The sequence below is a fragment of the Schistocerca serialis genome, chromosome 1 (assembly GCF_023864345.2).
Source record: "Schistocerca serialis cubense isolate TAMUIC-IGC-003099 chromosome 1, iqSchSeri2.2, whole genome shotgun sequence".
Lineage (NCBI taxonomy): Eukaryota > Metazoa > Arthropoda > Insecta > Orthoptera > Acrididae > Schistocerca > Schistocerca serialis.
In genome coordinates, this window is record NC_064638.1 from 358449500 (window position 1) to 358465874 (window position 16375).

Sequence of the window (16375 nt, forward strand, 5' to 3'; positions counted from 1 at the left end):
GTTGGAGTGTATCAGTGTAAGAATGCTATAAAATGACACGAAACAGAGAAGAACTCGAAAATCAGATCGCAAATATTTTCTACCATAAGTGCTTTTCCGTAAGTCAATAGTGAAATAGTTATTTTATTACAAATGGGATAGTTCTGCTTGATCAAAATTCGTGTCGGAGTATGGGAGTTTCGTGTCAAGCAATTGATGTATTTTTTATTATTTCTAAGAAATCACTAAATTTGCATTGAAGCTTGGACAGCTATACTCTTGTGGGGAAAAAAGGATGAGCAAAGAAACATTTGGTCGAAAAACTTTGCTAAGCAGGAAGACAGGTCGTACTAACACACTAAAACCAGAATCAACAGGAAGCACGACTATAAAGAAAGAGAAAGAAATTTGAGGGCAAAACAAACAGTGTGAGCATTAACTCACAAATGCTATGCTGTGATGAAGTCGTTCACCCAGGACCGGAAAAACTAGAAAACGGAATTGCAGGAGGCGTGGTGGGGGCGTCGCGGGAGGTGATTACGGCAGCAGGACCCAGCATTCCTCGTAGCCGCGGGAAGCGAGTCTGCTCCGTCTGCCAGCAGCACAGCATCCAGCGGATACGCCCGCTTTGAACCCTCAGAACCGTTTCTAAACAAGTGCAGCGCGCATTAATATTCCACAATGATAACTCATTTTTGTTTGGAAGAATTTGAACCTCGGGTCACTCCAGTGATTTGTATACTAACTGGATGTAGATATCCGATCTCAGAGCAGGGAACTTCGACGTGCATACAGATTCTTGTCAACTGTTTAGTCTGCCATGTTGTAATTAGTCAACAAAACTTCGACAGATCTTTACGTGATAAAGAATTCTTTAGTGTTTTCTAACTTTGAACTTTATATTAATATGCGATGCTGATGTGGGAGCAGAATCGAAAAGTGTTTCCATTTTGCGTTCTCGTGGCAATTCGTGGCAGCCATGGTGTAATTAGGCAAGAAACGAACTACGAGCGTCTTTGTCCGGCACATTCAAACAGCTGGAGTTCGATGTCCATGTAGTATAGAGATCATTGATTAAGACACATAGCGAATCGAAACAAATTCATGGAAAGTCTCTGCACGAGTACTCAAGCCCTTTATTGTAAGACAATTGTCGTCATACGAATATTGGCCTTTCGTCATATTCCATACGCCTGATAGAGATATTTTCCGAAAAACGTCATCGTATGTAGCTTTGTGAGATTGTTGATATTGCAAGGATCGTGTGAATAAGAGCACAAAATGCCTTGATGAATTTCTTCATATGAGAAATCTGAGAGCGCGATAGATGCGGAGTACAAGCTGTGATGGGAGGCAATATCGACCGTCTTTTTGGTAAAGGAACATTTGCAGAATTCGCTTTAATAGATGTAGGAAAGCTGCAGGAAATCTTATTCTGGATGGTCATACGGAGTTGAACACCATTCCTAGTGAATGCGAATCTAGTGCCTTAACTAGAGCACCAGCTCGTTCTATCCGTTATCAGATCTCCCACTGTACTGTCTGTCTACGCGGAAATAGTTTTCCAGAAACTCCGCTCCTCGATAACTTTTTATACCTTTTGTTTGGTAGAAGTAGTACTAGTAGCAGTAGCTTCATTCATCACTTTTACAACGGTATTGGTACCCTTTAGGTGCTGGTGGTATTGGACATGTCATGATATTTCAACTGAAGAACAACAAAAATGACATAATTGATATGTACATGCATTTACACACTTACAGGTTCAGTTTGGTAAGGATGGGACAGATGTTAGGCCGTGAAGAAATTTAGGGAAACCACGGAAAACCTAAATCAGGATGGCCAAATGAAGATTGTAGTCTGCAGTTTGTTTAAAACATTGCTACGTCATTCGGTTTATCCGTAGTGTACAATACTGTTTTAAAAGGAAGTCATTTAATTACGTCGAGGTAAAAGGCTAGCACTACACTGTTCTTTAATTCCTGGCTCTCTGTCACTGCACACGCTAAACACTCTGTTTCGTAATGTGACCGTACACGCGCTGTCAACTGGCGTCAGGACCATAGCGACAACGTTTGATTTCCAGGTTATGTACTGAAATTCCCCATCTGCTTGTCAGAAAAACTGTCAACATCGCTTCATAATGGGTAAGATATTGAGCTCAGAAAGATTATAAGCCTTTAATGTTACACATTATACATAAATTTACTGTACGCTTAATTTTCAGCTTTCTTCTAGATCGTCACTTTTGTAATACACACCCCAAACGCGACAAGACTGTATTTCTGTTGCAATTTTTCAAAAGCAGCGTACTTATATTTTTATATCTAGCGTCTACGTATCTATTCATATTATAAAGTCTCTTGCCACAGTTTCTTCAGACTAATCTTAGGAGCTACGGAAGGAATTTTCATGCGGTTTTCACTTAGATGGACTGATTCATGAGGAAGTTTTGTGTATATAAGTTATTACCGCTAAGTATTACTGAGTATGTAATCTGTCCTATATTTGCTTAGCGTTTGGACTCAAGTCATGGCTGTTCAGCTACAGGGGAGACGGTATCTGGTGGGAAAACCACTAAAGTAAATAGCCGCAACAACTGCGGGGACCAGTAGAGCTTGACCAGCTGGTCGCGTAGCGGTAAAGTGTGTGCCTGAAAACTGACAGGTTACGGATCGAACCCTAGTCGGACCAATGATTTTTCAGTCTGCCTTCTAAGGTTATATTACTCTTTCAACGATGTGAGGATTCGCCAGAGGCGACACGTGGCGTGGATTCCACGCTTAGCTGTACGTCTCCTTTCTCTGGTTTTGTTAGTGTCTGACAAGTTGCCAAAGTGGCATCCAATTGACAGATTTACACCAGACTATTAGACCACATGAAATTATTATTGTCAGGTTCTACACGTATCTTCTTCTTTTATACATATTAAATTAAAGTCCCCCGAGCGTTTTCCTGTCGCTATGTGAAGGCTAATCTCAGAAACTAATCTAGGTATTTTAATACAGTTTTCTCTAATAGGTGCAGTGATTTACAAAGAAGGTTTGTGTATATCGTTTACAAATACTTCATGAAAACGTGGTTTAGTCCCCCAACACTTTGAAAATTATGCGAATTGTGATAGCTCCGCCATTGGGTGGGTACCAATGCCACATGGCAGATCGTGCTTTGTACCAGGTGTTACATGGCAAGAGACGCTTTGCACTAACATTGTGTGGCAGGTGGTTGCTAAAAATGATTCAAATGGCTCTGAGAACTATGGGACTTAACATCTGAGGTCATCAGTCCCCTAGAACTTTGAACTACTTAAACCTAACTAACCTAAGGACATCACACACATCCATGCCCGAGGCAGGATTCGAACCTGCGACCGTAGCGGTCACGCAGTTCCAGACTGAAGTGCCTAGAACCGCACGGCCATACCGCCTTGCTTCCCACCAATCAGTACATGAGAACTCAAACACAAAAGGTTACGAACGTGATTATCCACAATGAAATATGTATTAGCTGTCAAAATTACACATGATGTTGGACAGCGACAACAGGAGAGGAAAGGACGCTGCCTGAAATTACGTTAGTGGCCAGGGCAGGTAACCGGAACTCTAACGGCCACAAGGCAGAAAATTCCACTGGTGCACTCGAATTGTAGTGAACCAATATAGTTCATTGCACCGCATGGCGGCTAAATTTCAGCAATAGAAACACTCGGTGTTGTTCACAGGAAAACCTCCCCAACAGCGAACCACCGAAACGAATCACACAACATGAATGCACGTGGCTTCGGTAGTTGAAACCACTACTCAACTTTGACGTCCTGGGTCGGTGAACCACGAAGCTCGTAGCGATCGGACACCTCCACACACGCTCCGACACTGCGCAGGGACCGCCCGCCGACCCAGCCGACTGCACCGCGCGGAGATAACTTCCCTGGTCCGCAGCAACCGACCGACTCCTCCCAGCATGCCGACAACCTCTAAAATAGTCGTCAGTGGAAGTAACGCCAACAACACACACAATCTGACAAACACTTGCACGAAGAGCTGAACGATACCCAACAGTAACTAAGCACACACGAAAACAAATCGGGAGTCGATGCACGCACGCACGCACGCACGCACATACACACACACACGCACACACACACACACAGACGACTCATGAACGATTGGCCAGCCAACACGCGTCGTCCGGTAGGACGACTGACCGACGATGCACCAAGACCGTGGCCCGGTTCAAGTGATACGTGGCGGCAATGGTCGGGCGAGCCATGTCGACGCAGACCTCACTGCTGCTCCAGCCCGACTGCACTAGTGCCGCATTGCAACTCCCCGACTGGCAGGGCCGGACTGCGCTCCAGACGCGTTCCAACTGACTGGCAGACCCGAACTGGCTATCCGTGCTCGCTTACGACAGACAACGACCGTTAAGGTAATAGCAGTCAAGCAAAGATACTGCTAGAGGGGATATATCGATACGCGCCGCTAACGCCGCTCACGGTCAGGCAAAGCAGCAACTCATTGACAGTAGGAATCTAAATTAACGTAGTGAGGTGGAAGTACGTTATAAACAGGGTGTAAAATACATGATGGCGGGAACACGAGCCAAGCACGGCTCACCTTGTACTCTGCCTAGCATTAAAGTCTGATGTTAGTTCCGCCACAGTTCGCCGCCTGTTCTGTTTTACCAGTCTGTCCATTCTACGGCGTTCGACATCTATACTGAGGGATGGCCGCCCAACCTCATGACGCCTGGACGTGGTTTCGCCGGGTCTTGAAGACACTCACCACAGCTCGAACACCCGACAAGTCGTGCAGTTTCCGGAATGCTCGTGCCGAGCCTCCGGGTCGTCACAACCTGCCCTCGGTCAAACTCAAGTAGATCGCGCGCCTTCCCCAATCTACACAGGGACAGCACGCTTACTTTACTGATGCTACATGCACCGTGCGTGTGTCTGACTAACAGTCGTTCCTAGCCAGATGACACTGCTATCGCCTGGATGGTTCTATATCGATAGTAGGTCGATGGTCATAATGTTCTAGCTGTTCAGTGTATGTAAGACAAAAGATTTGCATTTAAGTGAGAATACTAGGAACGAAAATAAAGTAATGAGACTGAGTTTTTTTCAGCTGCTTTGTTCCAATAACGTTATAATTGAACATTATTCCTTTCAAAGTACTTGACTTGGGGAGCCACACGGAGTCAGAGACTGTCGTTCCACTAATCATAGTAATGCCGGAACTTAGATACTGGAATAACCTTTAGCTGGTCGGTTACAGCTATTTGAATATTGCCCAGGACTCCAAAGCGATGTCCGTGGATGTGTTTTTTCAATATTGAAATGAGAAAAAAGTCACAGGGACTCAATTCGGGTGAATAAGGAGGCGGAGGAGCGACAGGAATGTTCTTACTGGTCAAAAAACGGTTTACGGTAATTTATGTGTGGCATGGCGCTTTGTCATGATGTTCCACCCAATTGTTTCCAATGTTCGGTCTCTGATGAACGGTTCTATGCCCAAGATTCAACTTTTCCCAAATCATTTAGACTACAGCCAGCTGTCAACCGACGACCTGTCGATATTAGCATCAGTTCCTGAAACCGAAGACGTTCCACTACGAGTTCATCTTCAATTGACTATGCCTTCAACCACTGAAACACCTGGACCATTGACAAACCGTTGTCTCTTCAGGCCTGCTGGAATTTATCAAATTTCCACGTTGCAACAGATCGAAGTGTGAAGCAAAATCTGATCGCACACCATTCCTCGAAATTCGTGTCACTCATTTAGAACTGATAAACAGACAACCACCATGGCACAAGCAAAGTCCAATGCACACTAGTGGCGTATCACATGTTTACCTGCCACCCCTCCAAGTCCGGTGTCGCCGGTGTTGCCGGACCGAAGACTACGCTATCAGTATACAGGGTTGGTCCATTGATCGTGACAGGGCCAAATATCTCATGAAATAAGCACCAAATGAAAAAAACTACAAAGAACGAAACTTGTCTACCTTGAAGGGGGAAACCAGATGGCGCTATGGTTGGCCTGCTAGATGGCGCTGCCATAGGTCAAACGGATATGAACTGCGTTTTTTAAAAATAGGAACCCCTTTTTTTATTACATATTCGTGTAGTACGTAAAGAAATATGAATGTTTTAGTTGGACCACTCTTTTCGCATTGTGATAGATGGCGCTGTAATAGTCACAAACATATGGCTCACAATTTTAGACGAACAGTTCGTAACATGTAGATTTTTTAAATTAAAATACAGAACGTAGGTAGGTTTGAACATTTTATTTCGGTTGTTCCAATGTGATACATGTACCTTTGTGAACTTATAATTTCTGAGTACGCATGCTGTTAGAGCGTGATTACCTGTAAATACCACATTAATGCAATAAATGCTCAAAATGATGTCCGTCAACCTCAATGCATTTAGTAATACGTGTAACGACATTCCTCTCAACAGCGATTAGTTCGCCTTCCGTAATGTTCGCACATGCATTGACAATGCGCTGACGCATGTTGTCAGGCGTTGTCGGTGGATCACGATAGCAAGTATCCTTCAACTTTCCCCACAGAAATAAATCCAGGGATGTCAGATCCGGTGAACGTGCGGGCCACGGTATGGTGCTTCGACGACAAATCCACCTGTCATGAAGTACGCTATTCAATACCGCTTCAACCACACGCGAGCTATGTGCTGGACATTCATCATGTTGGAAGTACATCGCCATTCTGTCATGCAGTGAAACATCTTGTAGTAACATCCGTAGAACATTACGTAGGAAATCAGCATACATTGCACCATTTACATTGCCATCGATAAAATGGAGGTCAATTATCCTTACTCCCATAATTCCGCACCATACATTAACCCGTCAAGGTCGCTGATGTTCCACTTGTCGCAGCCATCGTGGATTTTCCGTTTCCCAATAGTGCATATTATGCCGGTTTACGTTACCGCTGTTGGTGAATGACGCTTCGTCGCTAAATAGAACGCATGCAAAAAATCTGTCATCGTCCCGTAATTTCTCTTGTGCCCAGTGGCAGAACTGTACACGACGTTCAAAGTCGTCGCCATGCAATTACTGGTGCATAAAAATATGGTACGAGTGCAATAGCTGTTGATGTAGTATTCTCAACATCGACGTTTCTGAGATTCCCGATTGTGGCGCAATTTGTCTGCTACTGAGGTGCAGATTAGCCGCGACAGCAGCTAAAACACCTACATGGGCATCATCATTTGTTGCAGGTCGTGGTTGACGTTTCAAGTATGGCTGAACACTTCCTGTTTCCTTAAATAACGTAACTATCCGGCGAACGGTCCGGACACTTGGATGATGTCCAAGATACCGAGCAGCATACAGAGCACACGCCCGACGGGCATTTTGATCACAACAGCCATACATCAACACGATATTGACCTTTTCCGCAATTGGTAAACTGTCCATTTTAACACGGGTAATGTATCACGAAGCAAATACCGTCCGCTCTGGCTGTACTTATACGTTTGTGACTATTACAGCGCCATCTATCACAAAGTGAAAAAAGTGATCCAACTAAAGCATTCATATTTCTTTACGTACTGCACGAATATGTAATAAAAAAAAAGGGGGTTCCCATTTTAAAATACGCAGTTGATATCCGTTTGACCCATGGCAACTTCATCTAGCGGGCCAACCATAGCGCCATCTGGTTTCCCCCTTCAAGCTAGACGAGTTTCGGTCTTTGTAGTTTATCTTTTGGTGCTTATTTCGTGAGATTTTTGGCCCGGTCACTATCTATGGACCACACTGTATATGTATGCATTTCAGGTTTTACCTCAATGAAGTAAGACAAAACGCGTCTCGAAAACAAAAAGTGCGTTTGCTGACGAATCTTCCAGGCTGTATGGCCGTGATTCCTGACGTTTTATCCATAGCTACACTGAACATCTTTGGAGGTTTTCCTGGCGACGCTGAATATCGCCGACTGTCGGCAAGAGTCAGCGTCACGTCGCCCGGAGCATCTGTGAAGACGTCCAGTGCAGCTCTCGAAGAAACGTCAGGAACCGAAAAAGTTTCTTACGTCAGGAACCAAAAAAGTTTCTTTGACCACGGTCATGCAGCCCGGAAGGTTCAGCAGCAACTATGACTCCTGGTTCTGAAAGCATTCATTGTGTGAAAAGTTGCATTTATTCAGTTCACGTAGGCAGACAGAAAAAACATTGACAAACAATAATAAAGTTGTCATCTTGTAGAATCGGGTGTACTGGCGGTGTTCCGCGTCTTCCTCACACAATATTTCGACGGAGATGCCGAGATGCCGAGTTACGACGTCAAAATATCGTGTTGGGAAGACGTGGAATACCGGCAGCACATCAGATTCTGCAAGATGACAACGAATCTCTGGGAAATTCTTAGAAATAATAATAAAGTCATTAGTTTGATATCTGTTTATCGAATGATATTATCCTTCGCAGAGAACGAATACTTCTCGCTGTCAGTGACTGTCACATTTGAAGGTATTCAAAATGGTTCAAATGGCTCTGAGCACTATGGGACTTAACTTCTGAGGTCATCTGTCCCCTAGAACTTAGAACTACTTAAACCTAACTTAACTAAGGGCATCACACACATCCATGCCCGAGGCAGGATTCGAACCTGCGACCGTAGTGGTCGCGCGCTTGCAGACTGTAGCGCCTAGAACCGCTCGGCCACCCCGGCCAGCTTTGAAGGTGTAGCAAGTGGGGCAGTGAGCCGCGTGCAGTGTGACATGGAGGGCTGGTCTGGTGCAGGAGCTGATGGACGAGATGTACGACGAGTACGAGGACCCGGAGGACCCCGTGGCGAGCGACGACGACCCGCCGGCCGACTCCCCGCCGGAGGCGGAGACGACGACGACGACGTCGACGACGACGACGATTCTTCAAAACTCAGCTGCGACGCCTGCCATCGGCAACGCCACGTGCTCGGGTAAGGCCGTCTTTCTTAGCAAAACTTAGCTAGTCTCCACAAGTATTAAGGAGATTCCGTATGATTAAAAACAACCGTGTTATGAATGTCGTCAAACTCAACCATAACAGGAAACACATGACATAGCAGAAATAAAAGATAATAACGTTGGTAAGAACAATCCGTACATTCAGCAACAAGTAAAGGAGCCAAACGAGAAATCTGGAAAGGGAATTAAAGTTCAGGGAGGTGGAGCAAAAACTTTTGAGACTTCAGGTGTATCCGAAAGAGACTCGAACAAGCAACCATTGCCTTTCATGGAAAGTGCTTTGAAAATTATGTTTTATTTTAATTAGGGCCTTCATCTTTCCCTATAGCCTATATTTGCTCTCGCCATTTGTCTTCGTTGGTGCGTGGACTCTGTGGCCTTACTATTTTGACTTCATTGGCGCGTTACCTTTGTTGTCATGCAGTCTGTTAAGTCATCGTATTTGCAGAATATCTAAAGACAGATCTTAAAATGATAAACGAGAATGAATAAAATGTCTTGAGTACCATTCGGAATTTATCTTGGAGTTTTCACGGTACTTAAAAATGGAAATAAAATATTGTTCCTTCTAAAATTAGAAGTTCATAGGAACTGGCTGCTTCAGAAACAAAGTTAAATTCTTGAGGCCATTTATCTACTAGTATTTTTGATGGAAGTTTACTTCTTTCTTCACAAATGTTGAAGACGTGGCCAAGCTCGGGGTAAATGTTGCCTACTTTGATCGGTGGTACTTTATCTGCAGGAGTCATGACAGGGAAGAGTTCTATCGTATTTTACTGAATACAGGGATTGAATAAAAAATGGAAACACAACAAGTGATTGCTTGAACATAAATACAAACACTAGCCAGGCCTGCAGGTTGCGCTGTTGTATTTGACCACAAACGCCACCTGTGCAATGTCCTCAGTACGTCGCAAGAGTCACTCGTGATCAGAACAGTGTTCTGTGTATATTTAAGAGTGCACTATGACGAAGCTAAGTAAATTCGAACGCGTACAAATTGTTTGTGCTCGTACGGTGGAAGCTTCCGTAACCAAGGTAGGAGAAGTGTTTGGTGTTTCAAAGGCACTGCATCGAAGATTTATGCGGAATTCGCGGAAAGCGAAAAACTATCCGCCAAGACGCAACGCGGACGAAAGTGTGTGTTGAATGATCGTGACGAAAAATAATAGGACGACAGCTGCAGAAATCACTGCAGAACTGAATGTTACACTCACGAACCCTAACGGTACCAAAACAACAGGAAGGGAGGTCCTCAAGCAGAGAATTTCAGGCCAGCTGGAATTCCAAAACCTGTCATCAGTGATGCAAATGGCCGTAACAGGAAAACATGGTACCGAAACCATAAAAGCTGGACTATTGAGCAAATGAAGAAAGTTATTTGGTCGGATTAGTGTAGTGGCACCCGGTTTCCATCTTCTGGACGAGTTTACGCTCCAAGAGTGAAACAAGGCGGGTGTTTGGCGATGATTTGGGCAGCCATATCGTGGTGTTCCATGAGCCCCATGGCTACTCTGGAGAGTCGCCTTACTGCCAAGGCTTATGTCACCATTTTGGCTGATTAGGTCCATCGCATGGTACAATGTTAGTTTCCCAATGGTGATGCTTTGTTCCAAGACGGCAGAGCTCCTGTTCACACAGCTCGCATCGTCCAGGACAGGTTTTATGAGCACGAGGATGAATCGCCGCAACTCCCCTGACCACCACAATCATCAGTATTATGGAGACTTTGTAGTCTATTTTGGAGAGAAGTGTGCGTGATCGCTTTCCACCTCCGTCATAGTTACCTAAACTTATCACTGTTTCACAGGAACAATAGCACAAGGATCCCTTGAAAACCATGAAGAACCTGTCTTTATCCATTCCGAGACGACTGCAAACTGTTTTGAGTGCGTACGGTTTCTCCTGCAAGGTATTGGGCATAGTAATGTGTTTTTGAAGTTTCCATATTTTTGTTCGTCCCCTATATGCACCATAACTGCCTAGTTGACCTTTTCTTCGGTCTAAAGTCGCTCTCTGGAAAGGAACTTAGAATATGTTTTCCCTACAGACATGGCGACAAAACAAAGCTATTTTGTGATATGGTTTCCAGTATTGGTAGGGCAGTGCTAAATGTTATATCTTGCTCAACACGTCTTCATTACTGAAATATGCTAGCTGAAAGGAACGTTCACACTGAGCTATCCAGGCAGGACTGAAGACCCGTCCTTACAGCTTTACGTCCGCCAGTACCTTATCTCCTATCTTCCACACTTCACAGACGTTCTGAGGTATACCTTGCTGTGTGGTCATGAGTCATGCCAAGATAGCTCAGTCAGTAGAGGATTTGCAAGCGAAAGACGAGGTTTCCACGTTCGAGTCCCAGGTTCGAGTCCCTGACCAGCTAAGAAGTTTCAAATCAGAGTACACTCCGTTGCAGAGCAATAATTAATTCTAAAAACACTGAGGTCTGCTCATGACATTATCGTGGGGACGCGGCAAACACCTTGGACGATAAAATGAACGGAATGGATACTGTCTTAAAACGAGTTTACAACGTGAGTATCAACAAAAATAAAATGTGGGTAATGGAATGTAGTCGGATTAAATCAAGCTACGCTGAGGGATTGAGGTTAGGGAATGACATGCTAAAAGTAGTAGTTGAGGTTTGCTATTTGGACAGCAAAATAACTGACGTAGGCAGAAGTAGAGAGGATATAAAATGAGGGTTGACAATAGTAAGTAATGCATTCCTGAAAATGAGAGATCTGAATACATCGAATGTAAATTTACGAGAGGGGTTTAATATGTAATGCAGGACTTTTTTCTGAGAATAACTGGGTTTTATTCAGGATTTCAATACGCCATATTATTCCCCACTGTTTTGGTACAAAACCTTGTTTTTCAACACAATCTCCATTCACTGTGTCGGCCTTACGCCACCTCGCTGGGATGGCCTGTATGTCAGCAGGGTACCTCTCTAGTAGTCGAGGTCGGAGCCAACGTCTTGCTGCATCAGTAACCTCCTCATCACCCGCGAACTGCTTGTTGTGGAATGCTTCCTTAATTGGACCAAAGAGGTGGAAGTGTAAAGGTGCGAGGTCTGGGCTGCACGGTGGATGATCAAGAACAGTCCAACGAGGTTTTGTGAGCTCCTCTCGAGTGTGCAGACTTGTATGAGGCCTTGCGTTGTCATGGAGAAGGAGACGTTCGTTTGCATTTTTATGGCGACAACACTCTGAAGCCATTTCTTCAGCTTCCTGAGTAGTACAATACAGTTCCGAGTTGATCGTTGCACCATGAGCGAGGACATCAAAAAGAATAACCATTCCAGAGTCCCAGAAGATGGTCGCCATGACTTTACCCCCTCAGCGTACGGCTGTGAAATTTTTCTTCGGAGGAGTGGTGGTGTCGTGCCACTCCATGGATTGCCGTTTTCTTCATGTTCGAAGTGATGAACCAATGTTTCATCGCCTGTGACGATGTTCGACAAAAAATTGTCACAATCAGCCTTGTAGCGCACAAGCAGTTCCGCACAGACGGTTCTTCGTTGCTCTCCATGGTCTTCTGTTATCCGGCGAGGAACCCAGCGTGCACACATCTTTGAGTATCCCAACTTGTGGACGAGGGTCATAGCTCTACCGACATATAGGTACAGTTGAATAACAAGGTGTTTTGTTGTGGTCCATCGATCATCTCAAATGAGAGTGTCCGCACGTTCCAACATTGCGGGAGTCACGGCTGTGTGCAGCCGGCCGGCATGCGGGGAGATCGGACAGGTTTGCGCGACCTTGTTGCGATGATGAGAGACGCCTCGCCGAACGACTCACCTTGCTCTTGTTCACTGCCAGGTTCCCATAGACATTCTACAAGCGCGTTTGAATATCTGCTAACCTCTGGTTTTCCGCCAAAAGAAACTCAGAACAGATTTCTGGTTGGAACCCACCTTCGTTACAAACGCCATTTTGAAGGCTACGTATACTTCATGAAACTACAGGGGCTGATGCAGAAATACTCCACGATATTAGCATTTTTCAACCGAAATGGACCGAGATAAAAGTGTGTTGTACTACTTACTGAACGTCCCTCGGCTGTGTAAGGAAGTCCTCTTAAGGTATTTGTCTGGGGTGTAGCCTTGTACTGAATTGACTGGTGGAAGATGAATATTTCTGACAAGAAAAGAATGGAAGCTTTTGAGATATGGGGCTACAGAAGAATGCTGAAGATTTGATCGTATGTCTGAAGAGAAGATACTGAATCTAATTTGTCAGAAAAGAAATTTATGGCACAATTTGAGTTAAAATACACTCCTGGAAATGGAAAAAAGAACACATTGACACCGGTGTGTCAGACCCACCATACTTTCTCCGGACACTGCGAGAGGGCTGTACAAGCAATGATCACACGCACGGCACAGCGGACACACCAGGAACCGCGGTGTTGGCCGTCGAATGGCGCTAGCTGCGCAGCATTTGTGCACCGCCGCCGTCAGTGTCAGCCAGTTTGCCGTGGCATACGGAGCTCCATCGCAGCCTTTAACACTGGTAGCATGCCGCGGCAGCGTGGACGTGAACCGTATGTGCAGTTGACGGACTTTGAGCGAGGGCGTATAGTGGGCATGCGGGAGGCCGGGTGGACGTACCGCCGAATTGCTCAACACGTGGGGCGTGAGGTCTCCACAGTACATCGATGTTGTCGCCAGTGGTCGGCGGAAGGTGCACGTGCCCGTCGACCTGGGACCGGACCGCAGCGACGCACGGATGCACGCCAAGACCGTAGGATCCTACGCAGTGCCGTAGGGGACCGCACCGCCACTTCCCAGCAAATTAGGGACACTGTTGCTCCTGGGGTATCGGCGAGGACCATTCGCAACCGTCTCCATGAAGCTGGGCTACGGTCCCGCACACCGTTAGGCCGTCTTCCGCTCACGCCCCAACATCGTGCAGCCCGCCTCCAGTGGTGTCGCGACAGGCGTGAATGGAGGGACGAATGGAGACGTGTCGTCTTCAGCGATGAGAGTCGCTTCTGCCTTGGTGCCAATGATGGTCGTATGCGTGTTTGGCGCCGTGCAGGTGAGCGCCACAATCAGGACTGCATACGACCGAGGCACACAGGGCCAACACCCGGCATCATGGTGTGGGGAGCGATCTCCTACACTGGCCGTACACCACTGGTGATCGTCGAGGGGACACTAAATAGTGCACGGTACATCCAAACCGTCATCGAACCCATCGTTCTACCATTCCTAGACTGGCAAGGGAACTTGCTGTTCCAACAGGACAATGCACGTCCGCATGTATCCCGTGCCACCCAACGTGCTCTAGAAGGTGTAAGTCAACTATCCTGGCCAGCAAGATCTCCGGATCTGTCCCCCATTGAGCATGTTTGGGACTGGATGAAGCGTCGTCTCACGCGGTCTGCACGTCCAGCACGAACGCTGGTCCAACTGAGGCGCCAGGTGGAAATGGCATGGCAAGCCGTTCCACAGGACTACATCCAGGATCTCTACGATCGTCTCCATGGGAGAATAGCAGCCTGCATTGCTGCGAAAGGTGGATATACACTGTACTAGTGCCGACATTGTGCATGCTCTGTTGCCTGTGTCTATGTGCCTGTGGTTCTGTCAGTGTGATCATGTGATGTATCTGACCCCAGGATTGTGTCAATAAAGTTTCCCCTTCCTGGGACAATGAATTCACGGTGTTCTTATTTCAATTTCCAGGAGTGTAGGTATCGATTGACACGGCACTTACTGAGGCATCGAGGAACTGTCATTTTGGCAACAAGGGAAGTGTCTGGTGTAACAATTGTAGTGAAGCACCTAGGCTGGACTGTGTTAAGCAGGTTCAAACAGACATAACTTGCAATAGTTACGCAGGTATGGTGAGGATTCTGCATGGAGAGCTACATCGAACCAGTCTTTCGACCTAAAAGAACAACATAATGGACGAATCAACTTTCGAACCCAACACGTTTGAAATGTGACGAAATGATATGTCCTAGTGTTAAGTAACAAGTAACGGCAGAACTGAAAGGTATTACATCAGTCACTGACACTGTACTCTTGGATCCTTCCTTCCAGATTAGACCGAACACTCGATATGGCCAGAATTTGACTGTGTCAAGTTCGACTTCACTGTGATTTTTCGCAATGCTCCCAACCTTAGGGGCTAGTCTTATACAAATTCCTCGCAGAGAGGAGTGTGCTAGTGTCGTCTGTAGCCCTTAACTTGAAGAAGAACATTCTGAGAATGGACGTCTGGAGCATAGCACTGTATGGATATATGTCATGGGCTGGTAGGAAATCCCGAAAAGAGGAAAATTCGAATGTTTGAGATTCAGTGTTACGGAAGGTTGCCAAAAGTTAGGCAGTCTGTTAAGATAAGAAATGAGGAATACTTCACACAATCAGCAAGGAAAAAATATGCGGAAAATACTGACTACAAGATGGGAGAAGATGAGAGCGCATGTTTTAAGGCGTCATCAGGGAATAACTTGCGTAGTACTAGATGAAACCATAGAAGTAAAAAAGTATAAGGGAATGGATGTAAGTGTTAGGAAGTGCTACTCTCAGTTGGCGGAAAGTGACGTGGGTGACAACTTATGATAATCACGAATTCTTTGAATAAATATTTCAGGCAGTACGAAGTCTTGAATGAGAAATCCGATTTAGGGACGTGTTTGTAAACACGAAAATATGTAAACAACTTCCTGTTGCATCAACGTTGATGATCCTATCTTGAAATTCAATATTCTGTTATCTGTGATGTGTTCACGTAATTTTGTGATAGAGTGTGGAAGGTGATCGATTACTCGTTACATGATCTTGCAAATTTGCGTTTAATGTGTGCTGCAACGTGATGGTTATCCCGAAAGACTGATCAAATACCCAGAGAACTGTTTTCCAACAGGCGTCAGCCTCATAGGAAGAAATTTGGTGCCACAGAGAGAAATGTTCTAAGATCATTCCATGGTTATGGACGTAGCATTTGTACAGTTTATACTGATGTGATAACATGAAAATAAAAAGAAAAGAAACAGATAGACGTAAATATGACACTGTATACAGCCAAGGTTTGATGATGTGAGCTGTGTTGATAAGCTACTAAACAAAGGAACAGTAAGTTTTACAGATGTAACAAAACCTTCACAATTAATGGACTGACCTTCTCGGATCTGTTTTTCAAGCCACAAGAGCTGGCCAAGGTACTCGGTACTGAGTTGTTCGCACAGTAGTAACTGTGTTGGATCGTGTGGGAGAAGGTGCACTCGTCCGTAGAATGCACGCTTCGAATGCTAAGTATGCACAATACTGCCGGAGTAACTGAAGAAAAACTTATAGTACATGCATTGAGACTGGCAGTCTCCTATTTTTACGTGTGATATGAGCTCAAGGTGCTTCATTAAATTTAGAGTGTGGTGCCGCATAAAT

General features: G+C 45.3%; 1 protein-coding gene across 1 annotated transcript in view; it reads left to right on the forward strand.

The window, feature by feature from the left end:
• LOC126473184 (uncharacterized) overlaps positions 1–16375 on the forward strand; it is a 46120-nt gene that overhangs the window by 9818 nt on the left and 19927 nt on the right. The window contains exon 2 of the mRNA XM_050100115.1: positions 8759–8936. Within this exon, the coding sequence (XP_049956072.1) occupies positions 8759–8936 (178 nt within the window). The remainder of the gene's footprint in view (positions 1–8758; positions 8937–16375) is intronic.